Raw genomic sequence first — 24,895 nt, 5'->3', positions numbered from 1 at the left:
AGGGTTAAAGGTGAAATAAAAGGATGTTGTCCTTCCAGAGCTATTACTGCTGAAGATGATGTCTTCAAATGCCCTGATTTGCCAAAGCCCATACATATTTAAGTAGCGTCATGATACAAAACAGAAAAGCAGCAAATCCTCACATCTGAGTAGCTACAACCAGAGAGTTGGCAGTTGATAAAATGTCTGAAATAATCTATTAGTTCATTTTCTGCTCCTCAGCTAATCAATTAATTGACTAGTGACATGGTCACAAGTGTTGCCTTTGCTCTGCCTTTGTACTGTTAGTAATGTGATTCGCAAATAGCAGCACCATTCTGGAAAAGCAATTTTTATTGAGTATCAAAAACAGAGGGTTTTGGGGAGATCATTACAGGCGTTTAAGACATCTTAGTTGTAAATAGTCCCTGCAGTGGCTGGGTGATGACCTAAATAGTTCTCTGTGTGACCCCTCCATCTGTACTCCACCAATGACCATTGGTTGGTGTGCCAAAAGGGCAACACAATTTGCATATTTAGCCCCTGTCTTGAACAAGGTTACTTAGGGTCCCGTGTGTAATCCGCTTTGGGGTTGCGGGAGTTTCCCTCGCCGAGACTCGCAGTGGGATGCAGAGCAGGTGAAGGCTGACAGAGTGACCCCAGGGTCGACAGTCAGCAGTATTACAGCTGTGTTTGGGCTTGTTAACCATTCCAGACGCATCAACCTCTGCTGGTTGTGCCGCAGTACAAGGCCGTTGGAAGTGTGTAGCCTGCCTTCATATGGCAGAGCAGAGAGAGGAAGTGGGTCAGGAAGCAGAGGGAAATAAGCATGAGATGTGAGAGTTGGTTCCTATCAGCTGAAGCAGAGAATGCTGATGTGGGCTGTGGTGAACTCACGAGTGCATGTTTAACATTTTGAATTGGTTTCAGGAAGATTGTTAAGATTTGTCTCCAGTATCCAATATATCCATTCCACTTATTCCATCAGTGTTGACGGAGGTCTGGAAAAGACCAGTTGTTCCCTCATTGGCATGTGAAGTTATTGTTTATTACTGAAATAGTCAAAAGAAGTAATGCACAGATATAAAAAAAGGGCCTCACATAAAATTAGGCCGTTTCTGCAGTAGAAAGACACAATTAGTTTTGATATTGTTGATACATGACCAGAGAAAACAGAGAAAAAGGATGCTTCTGCTCAGGTGGTAAAAATCCTACAACTACTGGAATGCTGTGCGCCTGGCGTTATGTTGAATGGTCCATGTGAAACAATGGCGGCCGTCTGGATCTCGTATTACAGTTAAACGGTAGACTAAAACATGTGTCTGAAAACGTTTGCGGCAAGAAATATGCAAAGCAGTAGCAGAATCTTGGTTCATATTTGATCATTACCACCTAGTTTTACAATTTGATCTCTGTTTTTTCGGCTTCCATTTTCACTGTGCAGGAAGCAGTGTGGCACCCACTTCCTGTTCACAAACTCTTGCCATTACAGCGAAACGGGATGTTAAAATATGTTCCTGAAAAAATGTAGGCAAGACAAAGACTGTGCAGTTACAAAATCTTGACTTATATTCGATCAACACTGCCTAGTTTTACCGTTTAATCAGATTTCAGTCCGAGTTTGAGAAATAAAGAGAGGGGCCGGTGCGTCTCTTGATCAGCTGTATACTGTAAATGGTGGCAGCAGCAAGGTTGGCAGCGGTTGGCGGACACTAAGAAATGCGGAGTCCAGCCTGTATTTCCAGCAACATACCCAAGAATCAGCAGAACTTCTCCAAATGAAGTAAATAACGTAAATTGGCAGAATTTCACCAAGGGGAAAGGAGGGATATTTGGGCACTGGTGAGATGGATGAAAGATTACCACAGTTCATCTACACATATTACCCAAATTAATTTATTTCAAAGCTGGTTTAAAATTGTTAAATTTTCCCTTTAAGAAGTGGGTTCAGGCTTGGGCTCTGGTTTGTGGACTAAGGAACGTGTACGTAAGATAGAAAGTAGTCCAGCAGCAGTGTGATATCGACCCTGTTAGAGTTTGTCCTCATATCCGTCTGCTGGGGGAATCCGTAATCATGTGGAGAAAAAAATGAATATTTGATCAACAGTTTGGCATCTTCAACTCAGATGGACTCAAAGTGCATTCTTTTAACATGTCTGACATACCTCAGTTTGTGTCCAGTCCTGTCTGGGCAAGATGTTATCTCAGTCCACACTTTCAAGAAGAGTCTGAACGACTGGCCACAACTCAAAAATTCAACAGATTTATGATTAATTTTAACTATGGGTTTTATGTGCTACAGTTTTTTCCAGACAAGATGTCCGATTGTTATCTTTGAGGACAGGTGGGAAGAAACATCTTATTATCCAACCACCTGCTTGGCATGTTAGTGTGTTTGTTTGCACCAGCCTCAGGATGAAGGGGATCACATGCCTAAATCTGTGCTGCTAATTGCTTGCACAGTAGACAACAAACAATTTCTTTTCAAATAATATGGAATTGTTTAAGAATATGAACAGTGACCGTCAGTTTTTGCATTGACAGTAAAATTTAGCATTGAAAAAAGAAACAGTGCATGTGAAGAAAATTTCTACAGAAAATTAAGAGGTATTGAAAATTATATTACTTATATATTTTCCTGTATTGTGATTTAAGTTTTTATTTATCCTGATTATTTTTCAGTTTGCCTACTGTTTTTGCGTGGGTGGAGGGGCAAAGACAGCATAATTTACATAAAACCTCCCATAAAGTTGTTCAAAAGTGTCATGATGGAAAGATCAGGAGATAATCATTGTAATACACATAAGTATATTTTTTTAGCATTTAATACTTCAATTTTCAATGTCTGTGCTTTATTTTACAGTGGAACTTTTTTCCAGTGCCAGTGTTTCTTTTTTCAAGGCGCCAAATTTTATTGTCATTGCCCAAACTTAGTGTCACCATCAAAGGTCTGTAAGAATACAAACCCATACCCCATACTCTGTGTTGAATAAGCCACAAATAGGTATGTTAAATATATAAGTCTTAATAGTTGTCCATCTCAGCTTTTTTGTTTCACGTATGGGGTGTATGATTTCCCCCCTCTTGTATTTATGTCATTAGGGTTTATAGAGACATGTTTGATAAAAATTTCAATCAAAGATGAAGTTCAGACGCCATCTCCAGTTTTGATCAACCTCTTTCAGCATCGTAGCGTTGCAGCTCCAGCAGATACACACAGCCTAATACCATTTCTTCCACTGGTCTCTCCCACCACAGCTGACAACATCTGCTGAAATGGAGCACTGGTTTGTACATTGCTCATTGGGGGAGGGGGAAGTAGCTGATCAGGAAGAGGACGGGACATGCTTTGTACTCTCAAGCTGTAATCTTTAAAAGTTTTTTTGTGTGTTTTATTGAACAATAGGTTGGGTTGTTTCATTGTCCTCTTGTGGTGTTGGTTGTGTTGATCACCTGATAGGAAAGAAGCAAGCGAAAGGCAGAGGTTAAATGTTCAGGTTGTGTTGCTGTAGATACTAAAGTAACCCGACACAAACACTCATATAAAACTAGAGCTTTTCCTGTTGTGAGTCATTTAATAGGATTTTAAAGTAGTCTCTTTTTAAACCTTGACTTTTAAGTAGGATAAGTAGTTTAGGAGTTAGTCTTTTAAGTCTCACAGTTGGGAGAAGGGTTTGTGCTGGAGTACATTTTAAGGCATGGTCAGGATCACTCTAAACATGCAGACATGTTCTGACATTTATGTTTCCTATGTCTGAAATCCAAGGAGTCTGTGTTCCCTGTTTTGGAATTAGGAAGTTGGCCAAACCTCATCATTCAAACTCTGGTTTTGAAATACTGTTTTCTATAAATGTCTTACACACTACTTGCTATTATTGATATGATGTTCATAACCTTTACCCAGAATTTGATTGGACCTGGTAATCGGTCTTGTCTGGGTCTTACCGAGCAATGAGTTTGCCTTTTAGCCATGTTGCTCCCCTGTCTGCAAATCTCATTTCCTATAAAGTATAAAATAATACAATAGCATTCCTTGAAACACTGGTGCGTGATGTATTGTGTTCCAGTGTTATTTAAATTGAGCAGAGCACAGGCTGCATGGTCACTTGGGGTGGAAGAGAGGTGAAAAAACAACACCTTATCTCATTGTAACAAAAAAGCACTGGAATGTAGCTGGAATCTGATTACAATGGTGGTCCGTGGCCCTGGTTACAGGAAGGGGATTTAGGTGGCGTCTCATGCGGTCTTGGTGACAAAAGGCAAAAAGCAGCCAGTGTATAGGGAGCACTGAGGCGACATCACTCGTGTGTGTGTGTGTGTGTGTGTGTGTGTGTGTGTGTGTGTGAGTGTGTGTGTGTGTGAGTGTGTGTGTGTGTGTGTGTGAGTGTGTGTGAGTGTGTGTGTGTGTGTGTTGGTGGCGTGGGGTGACAGGGATAGAAAAGTGTGGGAAAGATAATTCTGTGACCTCTACTGGCTGTTAAGTTCTAATATGAAACTTTTAAACAGTTAAATACTATGGATGTCCCCATCTGATCTCAAACATCAGATTGGGGACCATTCAATATTTTTTTTTTATTTTAATCGGGAATGTTAAGCTTATAGAGCATCCAATTCTTTCTGTTAAGTCAGCTGTCAGACAGATGTTTATATGCAGAGCTACACGAAGCGCACCCTGCAGTCTGTCTCTCCTCTCTGCTGAATTTAGGAGAAGCATCTCAGCCCTGCCCGCCCGACCTGAGCTTTAGACTCCATGCCATGTCAAGACAGTTGTTTTATTGCACATGTAGCTACCACTATGTCTTCAGCTTTTCTACGGCTAGGAAACAAACAAAAAGACAAACTGTTACTCTGAAAATTAGTGGTTTATGGTCACTTATTTTTCTTGTTAGTGTCTCTCTGGATTCACATGAAGGCTGTGGATTTTGCTGTCAAGTTAAGCTCAACCTGTTGTGAGAAACAGGTCTATGTTCTGTCAACATTACAGCCAATACCCCTTCAGGATAACAACCCCAGAAAGAAGTATCTCAAATATATATTTAAACGTGCCATGTATTATGTTAAAAGTTTATGGAATATTAATGGAGATACATAAATGCAGTTGTAGTATACAGAAGTACACAGTCTGCAGCAGTTTTCTAAAATAACTGTGTTGTGTAGACTGTTTAGGCTTTGCCATAATTCTGCTCTAATTCTCCTGTCCTGGCCCGCCCTCTCCCACATCAGCTCATCCTGATTTGCAGCCAGGATTTTCATGTTATGTCACATCTCACTCACCAAGTACGCAATGAAATCCCCCGAACAAGGTGGTGAAAATGAAGTCTTTCTAAAGAAAGTTTGTCTATGCAAACACAGTTCACTCTTGTTTTGCAATTGTCCACAGCAAGCCATTATCTTTCAGTTTAGCAGAGCCGTAATAAGCAGTGAGTTTTAATCCTGGTTAGGCTGGTTATCTGCCGTACTAGCAGGGATCTAATTGTCTAAGTGTTGTAGGTAAGCGGTTTAGTAAATCTCATCTGTGTCCAGAAGCCCAAGTTTTGTCTTGTGACGTCTCTGTAAACAACAGTTTATTTAGTACTGCTGGGACATTGTCATCAGGGTGGGGCAATAACATGTAATAATGTCATTGTCTTTGAGCCCTGTCAATGAAAAACAGTTGGATTACAAATAGCTTTTGGCAGAATGGGGTTGCCCCATGTTTTAATTGGAATATGTGAACATCACTGAGTGTGGCAGGTATAGGCAGCATTAAATGTCTCCTGTCAGTGAGGATGCAACATATTACTTGTCTCTGCACATTCTCCAAATTTTCACTTAGGAGTGAAAAACAGCTTTTAATCTTTAAAGAAATAATCATTTCACTTTTTTGGTAGATAACTACTGATAGCGACCAAATGAAAATTTTCTATCGTGATAACATTTTTAGTTATATCGCCCAGCCCTAAGCACAACAATATAATGTGTTTGTTATCTTAAAGTATGGTCAGAATAACCAATGAGAGGGAAGTATGGCACTCAATTTTTTCATAAGACCCACATCTCCTCAACAGAATTGTCAGATGCAGTGAAGGATGCTAGAAACTGTGTCACACTGGTTCCATTTCCTGTTGGTCATTTCCTCAGGCTGTGGGGTCCTCCTTTTGTCTCTGCACATCAGGGTCAGCTCTGCTGGCTCAAGAGGCAATAAGGTACATAGCTCTCCTTCCATCTGATTTGCCCCAACAGATACTTGCAGTCTTTTTGCTTGAATTAGGGCTGGATCACTGAGCTGTAAATCTCAGGAGAGTGTCACTGAGAGTAGCCTAGCATTCCCCCAAGGTGTGTCTCCATCTCTGTCTCTCTATCGCTCTCTGTCTCTCTGTCTCTATCTCTCTGGTGTGTGTCTGAAGCTGTAAGACTGGTGCCAGCCTTTTTCTGCCTCGACACAGCCCCTGCTGACATTGTTGCATGCAAATGTCAGCCATGATCATGATGACGTTAATGTTTGTGAAAGGGGCTGGGTCATAAAAGATGAATATTAAATAATTTATTTGCAGGATTCAGTGTTGACTCTTTAATTTGGCTCCTGCCTTTAGGTCGAGGTTTTAGTGTTTTCATATAAAAAATATGTAGTATTGAGAGATAAAGATGTCACTTTATTGTTCAGTTTTTATCAGTAGAAATTATTATTAAGTATTACAGAAGTTTTTATATATAGATATTTCTTTTGCACACATTTTTTTTCCCAGATGCGATTTCTTTTTAATTTTTTTATCCATCATCCAAAGAAAAACTTACGTGAACAAACCATGCACACTGAGTCTGATGTGTACTGTTGTCTGATTTGCTGAGAAAATTTACAACACAAGACAAATTCTACTCCCCTGCTTCCCTCCGCTGAAGTTACCTCCCTGGCTGTCACCACTCTCTCCTCATGTCTTGCATTTGGCACTGCAGCTGAGGGGGCTGAGCTGTCCTCCCTCTCTGTCTCCACATTGTCACAGTCTCTGCATGTGTGCGATCCACATCCTCCTCCTTGTAATAATCATCCACCTGATTATTACTACCCAACTTGTTGAAAGTAAGCAATCTGAGTTATGAAAAGATACTGTGTGCCCCGTTTTTCTCTCTTGTTGTAGACGTTCCCCACCAGGCTATGTGACATTTTCTTCACTGATTCATGGTCAAATAACTCTCTAAAGGCTTCCGACAATGCCAGAAAAATGCAGAAAACTTAAAATTTTAACAACAGACGAAAGTTTCTGAGTCAGTGTGAAAACAAGATTGACACAGTGTGAGGTTGTATTTATTTTTAAACATGCAACAATTTTGAACAAAAAATACAGACTTGCTGCACAATGGCCGTTACCCTCTCCCTCTGTTTCATGTGTGCTTCTCTTTAAATCCTACCTGTTACCACAAAACTCTGAAATTGATTGTGACTAATTAAAAGTTCAGTTTTTGCTTATGTCTTTTGCCTCATAGTCTAGAACGGCACAGAACCCTGTAGATGCAAACACATTTTTATAAACAGAAGTGACATGACATTTTTAAAGCTTTGGTTGTGAGTGCACTCATTCACATCGCTGCCGCTGAGGTATTTCAGCTCAGCCGTGGCTGGAATAGGGCTTTACACAAAGCACTGTCTCGCACCTCAGCTTGGTCCAGCTGCCACTTTGCTTCAATAAAATTGAAGACAATATTGGACAGCTATGCCTGTCAGTGGGTCTATCAAATTTTACACAATTTCATGCATTACCAGCAACTAAATGTGCTACTTTAAGGAATAGGTGTCCAACCATAAGCAAGCTTTACAACAAGCATCCACCTTCATTTTCTGCCGTCCCTGGTCTCTTTGTAGGTTTGCTTGTTGTGTCAGGCTCAGGTCATCAGGTGCGGATGAGAGATGATGATCTTACATAAGAGTCCTGCTGGAAAAGGGAGTTTTTGTTTGGCATTTGCCCATGGCTGTCTTCCCAGTGAGGGAGGTGAGGTTTGTTTGAAACCTTGGCGGAAGTTTTGCCTGGGAGGCTCAACACAGGTCTTGTAATGTGTAGCACTGAGGTGATGGAGTCTTGAGTGTTAAAAAATGAGTGTAGGTTTGTGTTGAGCCTTAAGTTATCAACATTTCAGCTTGAGTTTGTTGTAAGTCCCTAGTCCAGGACATAATCAGAACAGTGATTGGTTTATGTGCAGGTACATTGCTCTTGACTTAAATGTAATGATTGACATAATATAGCAAATTCCCCAATGGTAAAAAAAACACAGTGTTATTTCTTCTTTAACTGTTGTTACTGTGTATCTTTGAATGGCTGCTAAGCCTGGCTAGCATCCAGTGACTAAGAAATGGTGACATCTTCCTAAAAAGGATAATCAGGATTCACCACTACCACATAGCAAGGGTGTAAATCACAGACATGACTTAGATGTTTTTTTTTTTAAGTGACCATATGTGCAAGTCTAGTCTATTGGCACATGCAGCTAGTTGACCGTGGGAATGTCAAAGAAACAATAAAGTTGGCAAAATGCCTGGAAAATGTGTTTAATGATGTACTATGTAGCTGTATGATTATATAGTCCTACCCATTCCAAGATGCTTAAATAAAGTCATGCAAATTCTAATGGAAAAGTTTTGAAAATGTATTGTTAAAAATGTCTGGGGACCCCGCATTGAGGTTGTCACTTTTGAATCATTGATCATTGAATTGATATGTCAATCCTGATCAATGTGTTGTTACACCCCTACCACACAACAAGGCTAACTCACCTAGTGTTACATAATCAGCTGCAACCCCACCCAGTCTGCTCTAACAGACAGCGTGTTCGCTGATTATAGCCCTACCTTCTTGTCATAGAAGTTTAATATCCAAGCTGACAGTTTTAGTGATAATGTACAGTACTAATTGATGCCTTATTTCTGTAAATGTATCAGAGGTCACAAATTTAGCTATCATATTACACATATTACGACCAAACCAGCTTTAATTTGTAGCCTTCAGAGTGGTTGATATAGCATATGATATTTAGTATTTCCTACTGTTTGTGGAGCTTAAGTATGGTATGACTGCAGATCTTTGTGCAGGCCCAGACCTGACATACTCAAGAATGCAGTGATTGTTTTGTCAAGGCTACTCACACTATTGTGGTGATAAAACTGCACATTTTATAAAGCTCCCCTGCATAAAAGAGTGTACTATTCTGCTGCAAATTAAGAGCCAAGAACAGCAGGATAATTTCACTAGTTGTTCTGTTTTGATAATGGGAAAGGCTTAATAACATTTATGAGGGTTAGGTATGTAATCAATAAGAATTACTCTGCAGATGATGGGGTCAGACTTTATCCAACAAACTGATCAATGAAAAGTGCTCACCTCAACAATATCATCATGAAACTGCTGCACCTGTCTTGGTAAGGTACCATACAGTTTTACCACCTAGAAAGATATGGCTGTTTGGCAATGACACATTTCACCATTTCACTCTAGTCTGCCAAAATCTGTTCACATTTCAGGTGAGCAATAGGCCATGCAGTCATGCTTCATTTTATTTTTACTATGCCTAAGTAATTCTTCACAATACTCAGTAGTTCAGACACAGTGTGTCAGTGCTCTGTTAAAACTCCAAATAAAGCTCTGCTTGTTCTCATCATCATCTCAGTCTCTTTCCATAGTTTGCTGCTTGGTCCTACTTCCAGCTGTGCAGCACAGTTCATTGTCCATGAATGTTTTCCAGACTAAAATCTTGTAGGGCAACCTGAGCTTATTAAATTTGGTCTGGTTTTGCAGGCAATGAATTCTAAACATAGAGAGATAAATAAGTTTAACAGCTGTATGTATTTTGACATGATAAGTAACCTTTTAAGACATTAGTTTGTATTGCTTACTCTCGTATTATGTTTCTTTCCTGTGTTGGTATTTCCCTGATGTTGCTAAGCAGCATGTCTGTGTTGCTAAACATGTCTTGGAGACAGATTGCAGCCAACCAAACACCCATGCAGTTGCCCATGGCATAAAGTAATTTTTTGCTCTTTTATTTTTTTATTTATTACTTTGACACAACTTTGTACTGCTGAAAGTTTATTTTACAGTCGGCTTTACCTAATGCAGACAAGACTTGGTATGATACCCAGCACAGAGAGCAGCATGCCAAAGAGAGCAGTCATGAGACATTTTCAGTGATGCAGCCAGGCGGGGAGAGGAATATTACTACTCAGCCCTCTGATGTATACTCAGAGGTCAGCATTTATGATAGACAGATAGGCAGTCTCCATATTCATGATATATTCAGGTCCATTGCCACATCCTTAAGCCCAGCTCAGACCAAAGATTTGCTACAAGACGAGTAGAGACTCACAACTACTTGCAATGTGCTAGTCTGCAACGTCCTAAAAACCTGTCAGTTCACACCTCTGCAACTAGACAAGACAGTGTATCATCTCCATAGCAGCAACTTTTTGTACCTGCGTTATGATTTCCAGCTTTTCAGATTTATTTTGTAGCTGAATATAATTTGGAACTTCCTAAAATAAGAGTGAGGAATAGCAATGGTGAAATATATTCACCTTCACTGTGCTGCTAGTCTTTGAACAGTTGTTTCAGACAGAGTATGGGCCAGATAAATTTTGTCTTAGTTACTAAATACGTTTTAAATTAAGATTTCTATGGTGGTACATTTCTATACCTGATTGGAACTAAAACCTTGAACAGAACATACTCAGTTTTGGCTGTTTATCAACTCAGGTCAGACCTGAAGTCTTAAGACGTGAAGTCACAAGAAGTCAAATTCATGTTCTTCTGGGTTGTGTCTAACAAGGGTAGTTGGCTGAGGTCCCAATCTGTTCTGTTTCTGTATCTGTATAAGAGTTACATGTTTGCCAAGAGAATCAGTAGATACTTCATATGACCTTGGGCTATTCACCATTGCATCAGTTTATAGCTATGCGAGCACACCAGCATATTGTGTAGAGATGACAGATGTACCATCACATCTGACTTGTGTAAATCATATGGCATTAGGGGTGAAAATCAGCAGTTCCATCACAATACAATATATCGATTCTTTGGACAACTATACGATATGTGCCGATATCAAAAGCATGCCACAATACGATTTTGATTTGTTTTAACTTGGGGGGCCTGTGATCCATATGCGATGACTACTGCAAGCTGCGATCACTTCTCCCGTGGTGGGTCGCACACATAACATGAAGTCAAAACAAAACAGTAGTCCCACCCATTATCCCGCCCTGCTGGCTCTCCCTTTCACAAAGACCTTGACTCTGTGCTTTTAGTACCTCTGTTGTTGGCTCAAAGGTGACACCACTCTGGCACCCCTGACTCTGCGATCATTCTTTTAACACAGAGCAGTGAGGTGGCATAACGGTGCAATATTTCTGCCTTGAAAAGGCAATCTAAAGGGCCTTATGTCTCCCACTAGACAGGTAACTGATTTAGATGTCTGTTCCGATACCGCTTCTATTCCACCCAGATTATGTGACAAGTTTGTAGCTTCAAAGGTGAGCAAACAAGCCTCACTCCTCATGACAAAATTTCCCTTGCCTAAGGAAGAGGAACTCTTCTTCATCCCATTTTTGACAGACTTGAAAAGTAACGGATTATGTATGGTAAAAGTATGTATGTCAAAGTTTTTTTTAACCATAATGCATCTTCCCAGATTTCTGAATGCTGTTTATAATCGGATGTGGGTACATGGCTCTTGGTCTGCGTCAGCCTTTCCTGAAGGAATTCATTGCAGTTTCCTCAACAAATGCACTTCTGATCCAGATAAATTTAGAGGGAGATTTAGAGAATCTTATGTAAGTTAGTGAAAACTTGAAAATCCTTAATTAAAGGAAGATAAACACTCAAGTGTCATTAACTGCTTTATCTAATTTGAACTTTTTTTTCTTTTAGCTCACTGTTAGTGTTTGCAAACATCCAAACCAAACCGTTGTAATGACTGACGTGTTTTACAGAGAAGTTGTTAGGACACTCCCACATCCCGACAGGAAGAACTTCCTGCTTGTGTTGTGATCGTTGTCCTGTCGGAAACATGCCATACAAGCATTTCTCGCTCACTCACTCTTTGTTTCCCTCTTGCTCTGTCTCCCTCTCTCTCTTTTACACACACGCACACACTGGTGCGCGTATGCGCACACACACACAGACACACAGACACACACACACACACACACACACACACACACACACACACACACACACTCAATGAAAAACCACCTCCAAAACATATACCACATCCTGTGCTGTGCTTTTATCATGTTGGTGATTCAGGCTGGGAAACGGTTACCATGTGCTGTGTCCAAAAAAAAAAAAAAAGGATTTGAGGAGCTTCCAAAACCACTTAAGAGCTTTTGTCTTTCTTCAGGTTGTAGGTTAGATTGGACCTCAGTTCTGGCCGTTTATCTGAAACTGGCCAGCTTTCCATTATCTTTGGAAATGGTCTGTTATTTTAAGCACTGCACTTGGGCTTGTAGCTATTCAATGGGCTTATTTTTCCTAAGCTCTTTTGTCTGCCAGCAGATTCTTGTCTTGGTGAAGATTTTAGCTGAAACAGCTACAAAGTCTGTTTTTGTTTGTTTTGGGTATGTCCTTTTATCCTTTGGAAGTGGCTCTTTTTTAAGTGTGCTACATGTTAAGCGTGTCAGTATTTCAGATGTTTAATATTTGGCTCAAATTAAGATGAAAAGAAACAGGCATATGAAAATAGTAATATGAAATATCATCAAGCCTGTGTTTGCTCTGTTGTTGATTGTACACATGTTGCATCTTTATGAAATCTGAAATAATCTGAACATTTTAAACTCCTTTTGGATGTTAAACATTTTTTGTAGTTTTGTCATTAAGTAATGAGTGCATATGCACCACTTTCTAAGAGATAAGTACTTTGTCGGAATTGCCCACCAGAAAATACTGTCAAACATTATCAAAAATATTGTTAGTGAGCCATGGTGCATTGGCGCTTTTAATTTATGATTGAAGAAACTCTACATGCTTGCTGTGTGATCACTGAGGTTAGGAGAACCCACATGGTGGATAGTAAATAAAAGAGAGTGTTGTTTGGAGGAATGGCTCATGGCTGGCTCAAACTTATCATATTTTATTCTTTTTACCCAAAGGAGGAATTAAGGGTAACAAAGCAAAATGTGGAAAGGTCTGCGTCAGAGTTGCAATGAAGCTGCACCATCATACACTACTGTAACATTATCACCCCCTTCCAAAATCTGATGTTAAATTCATATTCATAAGCTACAACATCTGTTGGTAATATACTTCTTTGAAACTGTCAGCACCATGATGCCCAGAAATTCCAGGGAGACCCTTAGAGTAGCGAATTGTAGTGGTTTGTAACAAAACACCCTCAGAGTAAGAAAGTACAACACGTTATGGAAAAAAACTAACATATGATCTAAGGGCTTTGCTGCAATGTGTGGATGGGATGTATTATGTTCTTGAAGTCTTTCAAGTAGTCTGTTGGTTCATATCGCAGTTCTTAATCCTGTATACTTGCATTCTTAAATTGCAAACTAGCATGTTAAATCCTCCTCTCTGCTCTTTGCACAGATATGAAACGTGTTGTGCGACAAAGCAAATTCCGTCACGTCTTTGGCCAGCATGCGAAGAATGACCAATGCTACGATGATATCCGGGTGTCAAGGGTCACATGGGACAGCTCCTTCTGTGCAGTCAACCCCAAGTTTGTTGCCATAATTGTTGATGCCAGTGGTGGAGGAGCATTCCTTGTTCTCCCTCTTCACAAGGTAAGTTTATGGTGTATCACTTAGTAGTTAATGCAACAGTGGAAAAGCAGTGTATTGTGTGCTTGGAGAGGGCACGTTAATCAGAGCTGCCCTCTACGACCTTTAAGTGCAGATAAACCAGGTGTGTAAGCACGTTTGCATTTACTGCTTCTTTATGCTATTAATAGCTTCCACAGAGTATCTAACAATGCATTAGTTAATCACGGTTTTTTGGTAGTTTGTACATCTTACTCGGAAATTAAGTTGGCTTCTTTGTCTTGGTTACCTTGGTGCATGAGAGTGACAAAATGCTTACCATGTACCTGTTCTATCCAAAGCTTTGAGTTTGTGAAAAAAACATTTAATTTTACTAAAAAAAATTTTTTGATATTACAACACAGCCAGTGGTTTTGACCCACAATAGCTGGAAAAATTCACCCAGCTCAGACACAAAGAGGAGGGAATGAAGAAAAATAGGAGGCTGTGAACTATGTTCAGAAAAACAAACTTTAATGCAACTACCCTGTAATGGGGCTGCATTTTGGTGATGCTTAAAGGCTCAATTTGTATCCTGTGAACTATTTCTTTTTTCTTTTAAAAGGCATAGTTTAGATTTTTGGCACTTTATGTGTATATTAGTGTATTTGGCCGCGGCACCTACCACCACCACCACTGCCCTATTTGGTGCCAGGAAAAACCCTGAAGTAATATATTCCATCTTTATTCTGAAAAAAATGGTGCATTGAAATGGTGTATTGCTAACCTTTTGAAGGCATTGTGTGTCATTTGGGTGCAGTTATGCATGTGATGCTTTGGTTACAGATGATTAAAGTAAATCAAATTATGTCAGGATATTTTTAGATGGAGGAATTATATTGTTTTCACATCAGTGATGACGTAAAGAGAAGGAAAGCCATGCTCTCTGGGATCACATTTGGACTGACATGGATGTTGAAAATAAAGCACTTAAAAGGTCGAGAAAGGGTTCCCAAAGTCATAGAAAACCTAGAAAAGTCATGAAATTTGTAAAAATCAATTTAAGTTTTGGAAAAGTATTTCTTTGGAATACAATTGATTGTTGCAGTAATGTTGTGTAGATAACCTTCCACGTCCAATTCTGAGTCTTAATTAGTGTATGCTTGTTTTCCAGAGTTGCATCCAGAGATGATCTTAAAATCAAATGCATCATGAATACACTGATAGTATAATAATTTCCGTTTTCCCCTAATGCTTGAAAACTAGGGGACTCATATACTGTAAGTGCTTGGACTGTAGTTCAAATTATTAGAAGTAAATATGAACAAAACCAACTATTAGAGATTGGAAAAGGTTGCTGATAAATGTTCATACAGTAATCAACTTTTGAATTAAAGTATACCATACAGTTCTGTTCCTGTTATAGATTGTGAATGGTCTCAGAAACATAATAATGGGTCCTTTAAAAAGTCACAGAAAAGTTTTTAAATTTTGTCCATGAAAATATGTGGGAATCCTGTAGAGAGACTTGAGTTGATTTCCCCCCTTTTACTTTGTGAAAGTAACTAACAGCCAAATTTCCCTGTTTCGTGTACGAAAAATAATAGTTTGCATTGAAGACCGTCTCTTCAAAGCAGGACAGATGACTCTACGTGTCAGTGTGCCTTGGGATTAATGTTTACCAGTGGGCTGTTTCAAACACCCTCATGTGTACAACAGAAACTCCTCCAAGCCCTGGAGCGAGCAGTCTCCTGATCCTTGCCTCCAAATAAGGACTCGCTGCACTCCAACTAGAATTACTTTTGGTTTGGGAAAGACGGCATTTGAAGAGTGTTAGCTGTAAACAAGTCAGCTTGGTGAATACATTCCCCGCTTTTGTTTTAACCCTGCTGTCATAATGGGGCTAATTACAGTTCAATAGAGGTCAGACTGAATCCAATGGGGGGCTCTTGCATGTCCTCTAGAGAGCCCTTGGTTGCAATTATGGTTGATAGTGGTGAATTGCTAGCTGCTGTTGTTTCTGTTTGGCAGCTTTCAAGCTGTAGTGAAGTGGCAGGTCCTGACACTGTGAGTGACATAAGTACTGTGAGACTGTTGACAGATCTAACCTGGGCCTGTAATTAGTGTACACCAGTACGTTGCCATGTCATCTGAGAATTCTCTGGCATAGGGGACCGGATCCTCAGACCTGTCATCGCACAGCTTACACCTCTCAGCACCTCATTCAATACAAGGCTTGCACTGGAGGTGGGCTGCAGGCTCGACCAGTTTCACACTCCTGCCCTCCTCTCTGTGTCTGTGTTTGAACGAGCTGCCCTCTGCATGCCATATACCAGCACAGTCATGGTGTGTCTACTGAACAAAGTCTACTTTCACTACTGAACGAAAAGGTTACGAGAGACTGAGGTCATTCTGTGCAGAGCAAACCTCGGGCAATTTCCCCAAGTGAGAGATTAAAAAAGCTCTCTTGATTTTTAGATCTTCCCACATATGAGCTGGCAGGCGTGACACAGACTAATCCTTCAGATATAGTGTTTTCCTCATTTCAACAGGCCATGCATTGACACACTGAAAGGGGAACACCATGCTATTCAAGAATAATAGTGTGTGTTTTGTGTATGTATGTTAAACGTTGCACAGTGTGACCAGTTTGTATTGCCTCCAAACCTGTTTTGCTGTGTAGAATTAAGGGGAAAGTCAGCTGTTGGGACATAGGAACAACATATTTGTGCTTATTCTTTTAACATCTATTTTTGGCATTTATCACCATAGTATTCCCAAATGATTTTTTCTGACAAAGCTGGTCCATCTGGAAATCTCAGTATAGCCTCAGCTGGCAATGCAGGTCTCAAAAGTGGGCCGAGTCTGCTCTTGCACACGATATGACAAGACCGCAATGCAGTGGATCAGCAATAGAGTTGCTTTCAGCATCTAACATTATTTCTAATAAACTGAATCATGATGTTGCCTCTTAATTAGAAAATGATTAAAATAATGCGTTTGTGAATCAGTGTGCTTCTCCATTTTCTTAAGAGTGCCCCAGGGATGATGTTTTTCTCTAGGTCGACCTGGAAGTTAGCTTTGCCCTGGTTCCCTCTTCAAGAAGCTAATGGGATTTTTTTTTGACTATTGCAGAAAATAAGCTCTGTGGTAAACAAACTTTTGATAATGTCACGTTTTGTTCGGCAAGATAATCTTTTAGGATCTTTGAAGCCTAAATGCAATCGGCAGAAGTTAAAAGCTGCTGCTAGGCTAAAACGAACTACACTATGGTTGCCTCGCCACCGCTATGAGGCTGTAAAGCCATATTCGGAGCAGTTTGGCATGATGAGGTTCTGTAGTGTCATTTAGCTACTTGTTAGCAACTGACACATAAAAGCCTCAGAGTTTGCGAGTGGGGTATTTGCTGACATATTTTATGTTGTAGAACAAACCACAACCCTTCCCAAAAACACTGAGATGAGGGAACCAGAAGTGCGAAATGCCAACAGAGCACCGAGTTTTAGGGCTCATTATGGGAGTTCTCTATGCTCTGACTGTACAAAGTGTCTGTTGTACTTAAACTTTTGTCAGACATGGTCCTGCTTTGTGGATAAAATTCTGTGCCTGAGTGAAGGAGACTTGCATTCTGTATCACCTGGATCTAATTTCATTTTTGTTTCAAGGGCACACATCCCCTAAACGCCCGCACCCTCCCACCCCTTCCCATCTCTAATGTGAGAGTGCATCTGTCCGGCTAACCCATCTGCCTATGCTGTGTTGCTCCCAGTTTCTGTTGGCAGCCAGCTGCTCAGGGCCTTTGTCCCACGCTCACTCTCAGTGCGGTCCTTTGTCATTACCACACTTCAGCTGGGGGGAGGCAGAAGTGTGATGATGCTCCTTTCCCCTTCACAATTAAGCCATATGCAACTGTGCACCTTCTTTGTTGAATTATTGAAATTATGAGCCTTCAAAAAACCATTGTACTCCCTCTGCTTATAATCTGAAAACCCACTGTTTGTCATAATTTTATATATATGGAAATTAACTTAACTGTCTTGAACAAAACTTGATACTTGAAGGAACTTGATAATTTTGCACAATTCATCTCAAAAAGGCAGCCATCGTAAAAAATAAACCTGCTCAGCTGTAGGTTTAAGTTAACGCTGGTTCACAGTTTAATTTGGAGTTTAAATTTTTTGGTGTGACAGAATTAAATTGAATCTAGATTTAGAGCAAAAACTAAACTGAGCTTTAAAGAGAAGTCTAAATGTAATCTTTAGTCTTTAATTTAATCTAAATCAAGTTTTAAAGCGTGGTGCAAAATTTAAACTAAAACCATGATTTAATCAGGTTTTAGAGTTAATCTTGTCAGTGCAATCCAGCCTTGGAGTTCAGAGGTTGACTTTGTGGTTCTGTTACTGGACCTGAAGTCTGAGCCTGAGTTGTCAACCAGTGGAGTCTTGTCTACGTGTGACTCAGTAGGGTGAGGTTAGTGTGGCAGGCCCGCAGTGACTCAGCACAGCCATGTGCATTGTTGCTTCCTCCTGTCAGAGCACAGAGATTTATAGAGGGCATCAGATGTCCAACTCAACACATGTCATTCCCTTGCCTCATGCTTTCAATCTCTTCTTTTCTCTTTCTTAGCAGGATGCCTGCTAATTTATTCCTTGATTTCCATATGAAGGAAGCTGTGGGAGTGAATGCAGCAGCTAGCTAGTGTTCAGTGAAACATTCCTGATAATTCCTGTCTGTCTGCTCAGCATATGAGAAGGGAAGTCTCAGTCCATCGTAACAGTTGCTATGATTTATATCCCTCAGCTAGATATCACTTTTGTGATTTATCAAAGCATGCCATAGTTATACTCCTGGAAACCTTAGCACATTTACTTGATTTCTCTCAAAAACATGGGAGGAAGGCAATGAGCAAATTAACTGGAAATGATTTAAAAAAAAACAAAACAAATAAGTAACATGTTACAAGAAAATTAACACAATAAAAGAAAGTAAAAACAAACAAACAAAAAACAAGGAAATGGCCTCAAGTGAAAGTACTAATATATATATATATATATATATATATATATATATATATATATATATATATATATATATATATATATATATATATATATATATATATATATTCTATAAAATATATTGGATAAATGATTATATTATTCTAATAATCATAAATATAGTTTGTGGACATTTTCTCTATTTGTTTCTTATAGAATTCTCGATTATTTCTCTCTATGTCCCTCTGTCTCTCCTTTTTTTAAACATTAATTTTCAGGTTTTTTTTCTTGTCACCTTTTACCTGTTTCTTGCAAATTGCCCATTGCTTATCGCATATTTTTAAGAAAATATAATGTTTTTGCTCAGGTTTCAAATGTTTAAATACTTGTGAAATGCGTCTGAATGTAGCACAAGTAAAACTGATGTCCTTCCAGGTATCAGAGGATTAAAAATCCATGCTGTCTGTCCTGATGTAGCCATAAGCATCTTTATTTTCCATGCACACTGCATTTTAGTCACTTTAATTGTTAGCATCTTTCATTTCCTCTTTTGTCCAGTTCTTTTTTAAGATTTACCCTTAACTAGAGCCTCAACAGCACATAGTGCATTGCTTAATGTAGAAGGCATGTTCCATGTTAGTGCTTCAAACACTGCCTCTGTACAGAAAGGATGATCAGATGTGGAGTGTGTGTGTTTGATTTGGATTCAATCCCTCAATGCACCATTCATCCAGTGCTCAACCTTTGCTGTTAGTAATCCCTGGGTGTGTGCACAGTGACACATTATTTCTGATCTGTCTCTCATATACCAGTTTGGCTGCTAACTGATCTACGCTCTGTCTCTGCTCACAAAAATACAAAGGGTGTGCATGATATCCAAGGTCTTTCCCCATACTTTGGTCAGTTTGTGTTCTAAGACCTCTATACTGCTCTGTTGCCTCTGCCTTTGCCGCCTCTGCCGCTCAGTCCTGCTGACTGCAGATTTTACCATATATGGTCATTCACTGCTCCCTGCCTGACAGCCTTCCAAGACCATTTCCTCCCTGCCTTGCCATTGGCTGCCTCATGCAGTGTCGGCACACATGTGAATTCTGGGATAGGCCGAAATATGAAGAGCGGCCAAGATGAGAGAACTGGGTTAGAGTCAGATGTTGTCTCTGTCACAGAGTCGCTCGCTGTATCCAAGTGCCATATTAGAATAATTATTTTAATGTGATAATTGGGATGACTGCCAAATAACTGAATAATGTTTATAATCCATTAATACAGAGCTATGAGAAAGAAATAAAGCAGACTTTCTTTTTTACTGCAGAGCTTAGAGCAAAACTGTAATACTTCTTAATAGTAGCTGATAGTGTATACAGTGCCATTTTTTCATTTTATGCATTTAAAATCTACTGCAAGAGCAGTTAATTCACAAACTAGTTGTGGTTGCACACAAATTCATTCAACTGGCACACAAAATCTTTATAGCTGGGCTGCATTTCATATGTTCTAAGTTATTTCTAAAAAATTATTTTCATTCATAGATTCTCATTTTCCAGTTGATTTTTTTTTTTTGGGCCACAGGTACTGGACTGCATCACAGCATGTGACAGAAGTAAATGACCCTTGTTATATTCATAAGATGTCTTGTCATAGATTTTTTTAAAAGCACTTGCGTGGACCTAATCACTACGGCCGCAGACATACTGGAAACACTGATTCTGTGTCATCATTCATCAGCAACCACCAGCCGGTGCTGTTCAGTGGCCTGTTAGCAAATATCTTGTGTTGTAGAAGCACATGGATACTAATACCAGATGTGGCTTAAAATTTCAGCTGCTCCAAATACTTCCTAACTGGCAACAAAACAACCAGTATAGTAGTAGTAAATAGTGGACGTGTCTTAGATGCTATCTCTAATTAATCTTATGATGTTTCACTAGCCATGTAGCAGAAATACGCAGCACTACAGTCTATCTGTAGTACATATCTGTACAGGTATGTCTACTTTATCTCTTTAGCTCAGGTTTCAGTCTGAGATGTGTTGCACTCTGTTGTGTTTTATGCTTTAAATGCGCTTTTATAATTTTACTCTTCTTGTTTAATATATCTTTTATATTTCTACATTTTATTTCTTTTATTTATTTCCCACCGCTGACCTGTTCTGCAACCCACTGCCTGAGCTATGGTATACATGTGTTGTATAATGATTTTTAATTTTTTTTTTTAATCTTATTTTATTTGTGCATATGTGGGTGTCTATATATAAATGCTGTTTTTATGTGTTTGGTCATAGATTATATATGTATTTACATACACATTTCTCATGAATTGTCAGGTTTTACATCTTGTATGTAAAGCACTTTGAGCTGCATTTTATGTATGAAAGGTGCTTTACAAATAAAGCTTATTATTGTTCCTGCCCTATCATACAGGCTTAGTGACGTGAAAAAGTGGAAATTTCCATGGAGCTCTGAGCAGCGCCGGACTGCATGCAGACCCTTTAGTGCTGTGCATGTGTGAATCACATGTTGAGCTGCAAGGAAAGGAAGTGTGCAGGCCTCTGTGAATGAAAAGAATGTCCTCTACTGCCTTGAGGGATGTTTTTCATCCATTTTTTGGGCTTTCAGTGTTGAGCTTTGTATCTATCACTGTGTGATTCATGGTCATTTCTGCATTTGTACTTGTTGCTATGCAACTGGTTGTTTTCTAGGCATCAGACATTCCTCTCGAAGGATACAAATGTCTGTAGTGTAGTTATGGACATGTTAGGTATTCGACTGCTGAGTTTAGCTCCTTGCTGTTGGTGTGGGTGGTTTTGTTGTTTTTGTTTTGTTTTTTTTTTGTTTTTTTTTTGCACTGATACAGTTGATTTTACATCTAGTTATGGACATTTTCACTTCTATGTTGCAAGTCTTGTTGTGGATGCTTTCTATACCTGTAGGCTGGTTGCCTTGGAGATGATTTTCTTGCTTGGCTGGTTTAGTCTGTTGGGGCCCATTTTTTTAGCAGTGTTGTGAAAGTGTGATGTAATTGACAGTCCTATGTAACTGTTTATCTGTCAGCATCATGTTCTTGCAAACCTGAAGTCCAATTACCAAACTGAAACAATCTCCTCAAGTAGACAAATTGAAACAGTGATAATACACCAACACACCCAGGTAACATTCTTATCCCTACATGTCTTACATATAAATATGAAGACCTATTGCAGCTTTCCAGCACTGTTGTGTATGCCAGTTTAAAGCACAATAGCATCCAAGTAAATGTAAAGCCACAATTTTTCATTAAGTGTTTGTGCATAGTCTAACATTTATCCATCTCTGTAATGTACCTCCTACTCATTTGCCAGCAAAAATCATATGATGACGCATTTCATGTATGAGACAAGCAGACAGAGCTTCTCCTCACAGCACTAAAGTGTCTGAATGAACAAAGAGACAAACATTCAGTGGTGGAAAGTGACTTTTGAAGACCTCTTCTTGTTTCAGGTTTAGTCAGACTTTGGATGGAATCATTTAGAAACACCAGAATGCATCGCTCCATGTCTCATCCAGCCGCTCGCGCTGACCTCTCATTATTATTACCAGGGGCACATGCAATGATTTGGGGGCTTGGGGCCAAAGGCACATTCCCTTATTTTCAGTCTTTCTCTAACTGAGAATGTTGTCGGCTATAGAAGAAGTAGGCCTACTCAAAACCTTTTGTCAGTTTTATATTGCTCTTAAGATAACGAAACATATGCTTACAAACAAGTATTTGTTACCAAATAACTGTAGGACAAGATGATGCTGAAATTTTCTGTTTTGGCTCAAATTGCTAGAGGTAGGAAACACAAATTTCTTGTTGGTGTTCATGTTTGTAGATTATGGTTTAATAGAACTACTATTTAATAACACCAAGATACTGAGAAACAATGCTGTTGTAAACTGTCTAAATGAGTGGAAGTTTCTTTCAAGTGGCATTGTTATTTTTTTTTTTCAACCCCCTTTAAATCCAGTTGCAAGGATTGCTGTCCGATTTCTTTTGGTATAATAGACCTCTGATGTTGGGAACTCATTTGACACACTCTAGTGAACACATTCAACCTGCATTTAACTGCATATGAGGCTCCTGTTACAAGCTAATCCCTGGTCATCACTTTTCAGATGTCGTTCCTCACACTTCACAGCTAAACCACAAGATTACATAGATTCATATTACATAAAATATCAAATTAGGTTTCATTTTAGTTTGGTGACACTTCTCTTGTGCTGTCACTTTCTTTATTTCACAATTTTCCTTTAGTCTGAAAGGGTGAATGGTAAATGGACCTGTACTTGTATAGCGCTTTTCTAGTCTTTTCGACCACTCAAAGCGCTTTTTACTGTCTAACACGTGCTTGAATTGGTGTGAAAGAGACTGTCAAGATGTGTTTAATATATTTTTTCCAGCTCCTAACTAGTCTCATTTTTGGGAACACCAAAAGCTGCAGACATTGATCTGTTTATACTATAGTAAAATTTGAACCGTCTTTGAGCTCCACACTGCCACCAGCAGTTATGATGGTGTATCTAGTGTGTGACCTAGCCGCAAGGAGAGGCAGATACTGGTGATACATCTGAGTGACATCTCATTATGCTTGTGGTTAAGATTCTGGTGAGTGTTTGAGTTTAAATGCCTCTTCTTAAGACGACTACAGACTTGCAAATTTGCCTGAAGCTCTGCTTTCTCAGAGGGACAGAGGAGGGAATGCAACAAGTTGCTACAGGTTAACTTACCTGCAGAGTTTCACCCAGGTTATCTCGCTGCAGTGGGGTTTCAGCTACCTTGTGTACAGCTTTGGTTGTTGTTTTCAGTTAAACTGTTAATTGTCAGTGCAAACACTTACATTAATCCAACTCCACGTAAACTGCGTTCCTGCACTGAATGTCGTGTTATCAGATTTTCATTCTGGCTCAAGGCATGATCCACTTGTTTGCTCTTCAGACCCCGCAATTCCTAATTGTGTATATCATACACAACTACCATTAACGCCTCAAAGGGTGCTATATCTGACACCCTAGTAGCCCCCTCGCTCTCATTAGTCATACCCATACCAGAGCTGCCTAGGGCCGAGGTGTGGAATGTGAAGAACGTCTGGCTCTCTGGTCGAACTGTCGGTCTCCTCTGCCCTGCTTGGGTTGATCAGGAGGTCGAGCTCCAGAGCTTAGCTCAAGTGTCACTGGGGCTTCATGGTTCATTGCTGCAAGTCACCAGTATCAGCTATAATTCATCATGTATAGAATTCTCTCTTAGTGTACGCAGATTACTTTCTTTTAGTTTGCGCTTATGACTATAAAGTGTTGATGTAGAATTGTTGAATATGGAGACTAATGTAAGAGGTCATGTAGAAATCTTTGCAGCTTGTCTGAACTGGAGTTCAAAGTCTCTCTGATTGTTGAGGTCCTAATGTGGATCACTCCCGTAGGTGGTCTTAATCTTTGTGGACTCTGTTTACCAAGCTTCTGCAAGGACAGACATAAAACATGAATGTATGCTTATCATACATAAATGTTCTGTTTACATATTCCTAATTGCATCAATGAGCAAGCAACATTAAACCAGCCCTTTATTAGTAATCAACATCTTAATACACCAAATGGTTTGAGGACAGTCAGTTCAGAGGTTCAGATAAATACGTTTTACTGTGAATTTGTTGTAAATAGTGATAATACACCAACAAGCCTTGGTCACAGGCTATTCCCTTCTTCTCTTAGACATAAATCAGAGGATCTGTTGCAATTGTCCGGCACTGTTGTGTAGGTCAGTTTAAAGCATTATAGCCTTCAAGTAAACAAAAAACCAGAATGTTTTATTAAGTGTTGATGCGAGGTATCACATTTATCCATCTGTGTTAGAGTAGTGTACAGACACCACCACAGTAGCACAGCACCAATGCATGTTGAAATGGCATAGACGGTTTGGCATGAAAGAACTGGTTAGACACTGTTAATATTCTGAGTGAATGCCAGTTTTTGTGGGTAAGCACATTTTTTAACTAGACTGAACATGATCCATAACATTTTGATCTGTACAGTGCAGTGAAAATATTGTGAAGTAAATACTGCAGCAGTGTGTATGGTTGTTCGTCTATATGTGTGTCGGCCCTGCGATGGTCTGGCGAGCTGTCCAGGGTGTGCCCCGCCTTCCGCCCGATGGCAGCTGGGATTGGCTCCAGCCCCCCCGCGACCCTTACGAGGACAAG

General features: G+C 39.6%; 1 protein-coding gene across 2 annotated transcripts in view; it reads left to right on the top strand.

Moving 5' to 3' along the window:
• Positions 1 to 24,895, top strand: part of coro1ca (coronin, actin binding protein, 1Ca) — a 44,991-nt gene that overhangs the window by 5,909 nt on the left and 14,187 nt on the right. The window contains exons 2-3 of one of the 2 annotated variants that reach the window (XM_088076796.1): positions 603 to 623; positions 13,536 to 13,732. In XM_088076796.1, the coding sequence (XP_087932922.1) occupies positions 603 to 623; positions 13,536 to 13,732 (218 nt within the window). The remainder of the gene's footprint in view (positions 1 to 602; positions 624 to 13,535; positions 13,733 to 24,895) is intronic. The other variant, XM_042487661.2, reaches the window with a different exon arrangement.

This window comes from Plectropomus leopardus, chromosome 4 (assembly GCF_026936395.1).
Source record: "Plectropomus leopardus strain MGB_pleo_1.0 chromosome 4, ASM2693639v1, whole genome shotgun sequence".
In the NCBI taxonomy this organism is placed as follows: Eukaryota; Metazoa; Chordata; class Actinopteri; order Perciformes; family Serranidae; genus Plectropomus; species Plectropomus leopardus.
The sequence above is the reverse complement of the archived record's forward strand: the minus strand, read 5'-3'. Positions and strand labels throughout refer to the sequence as shown.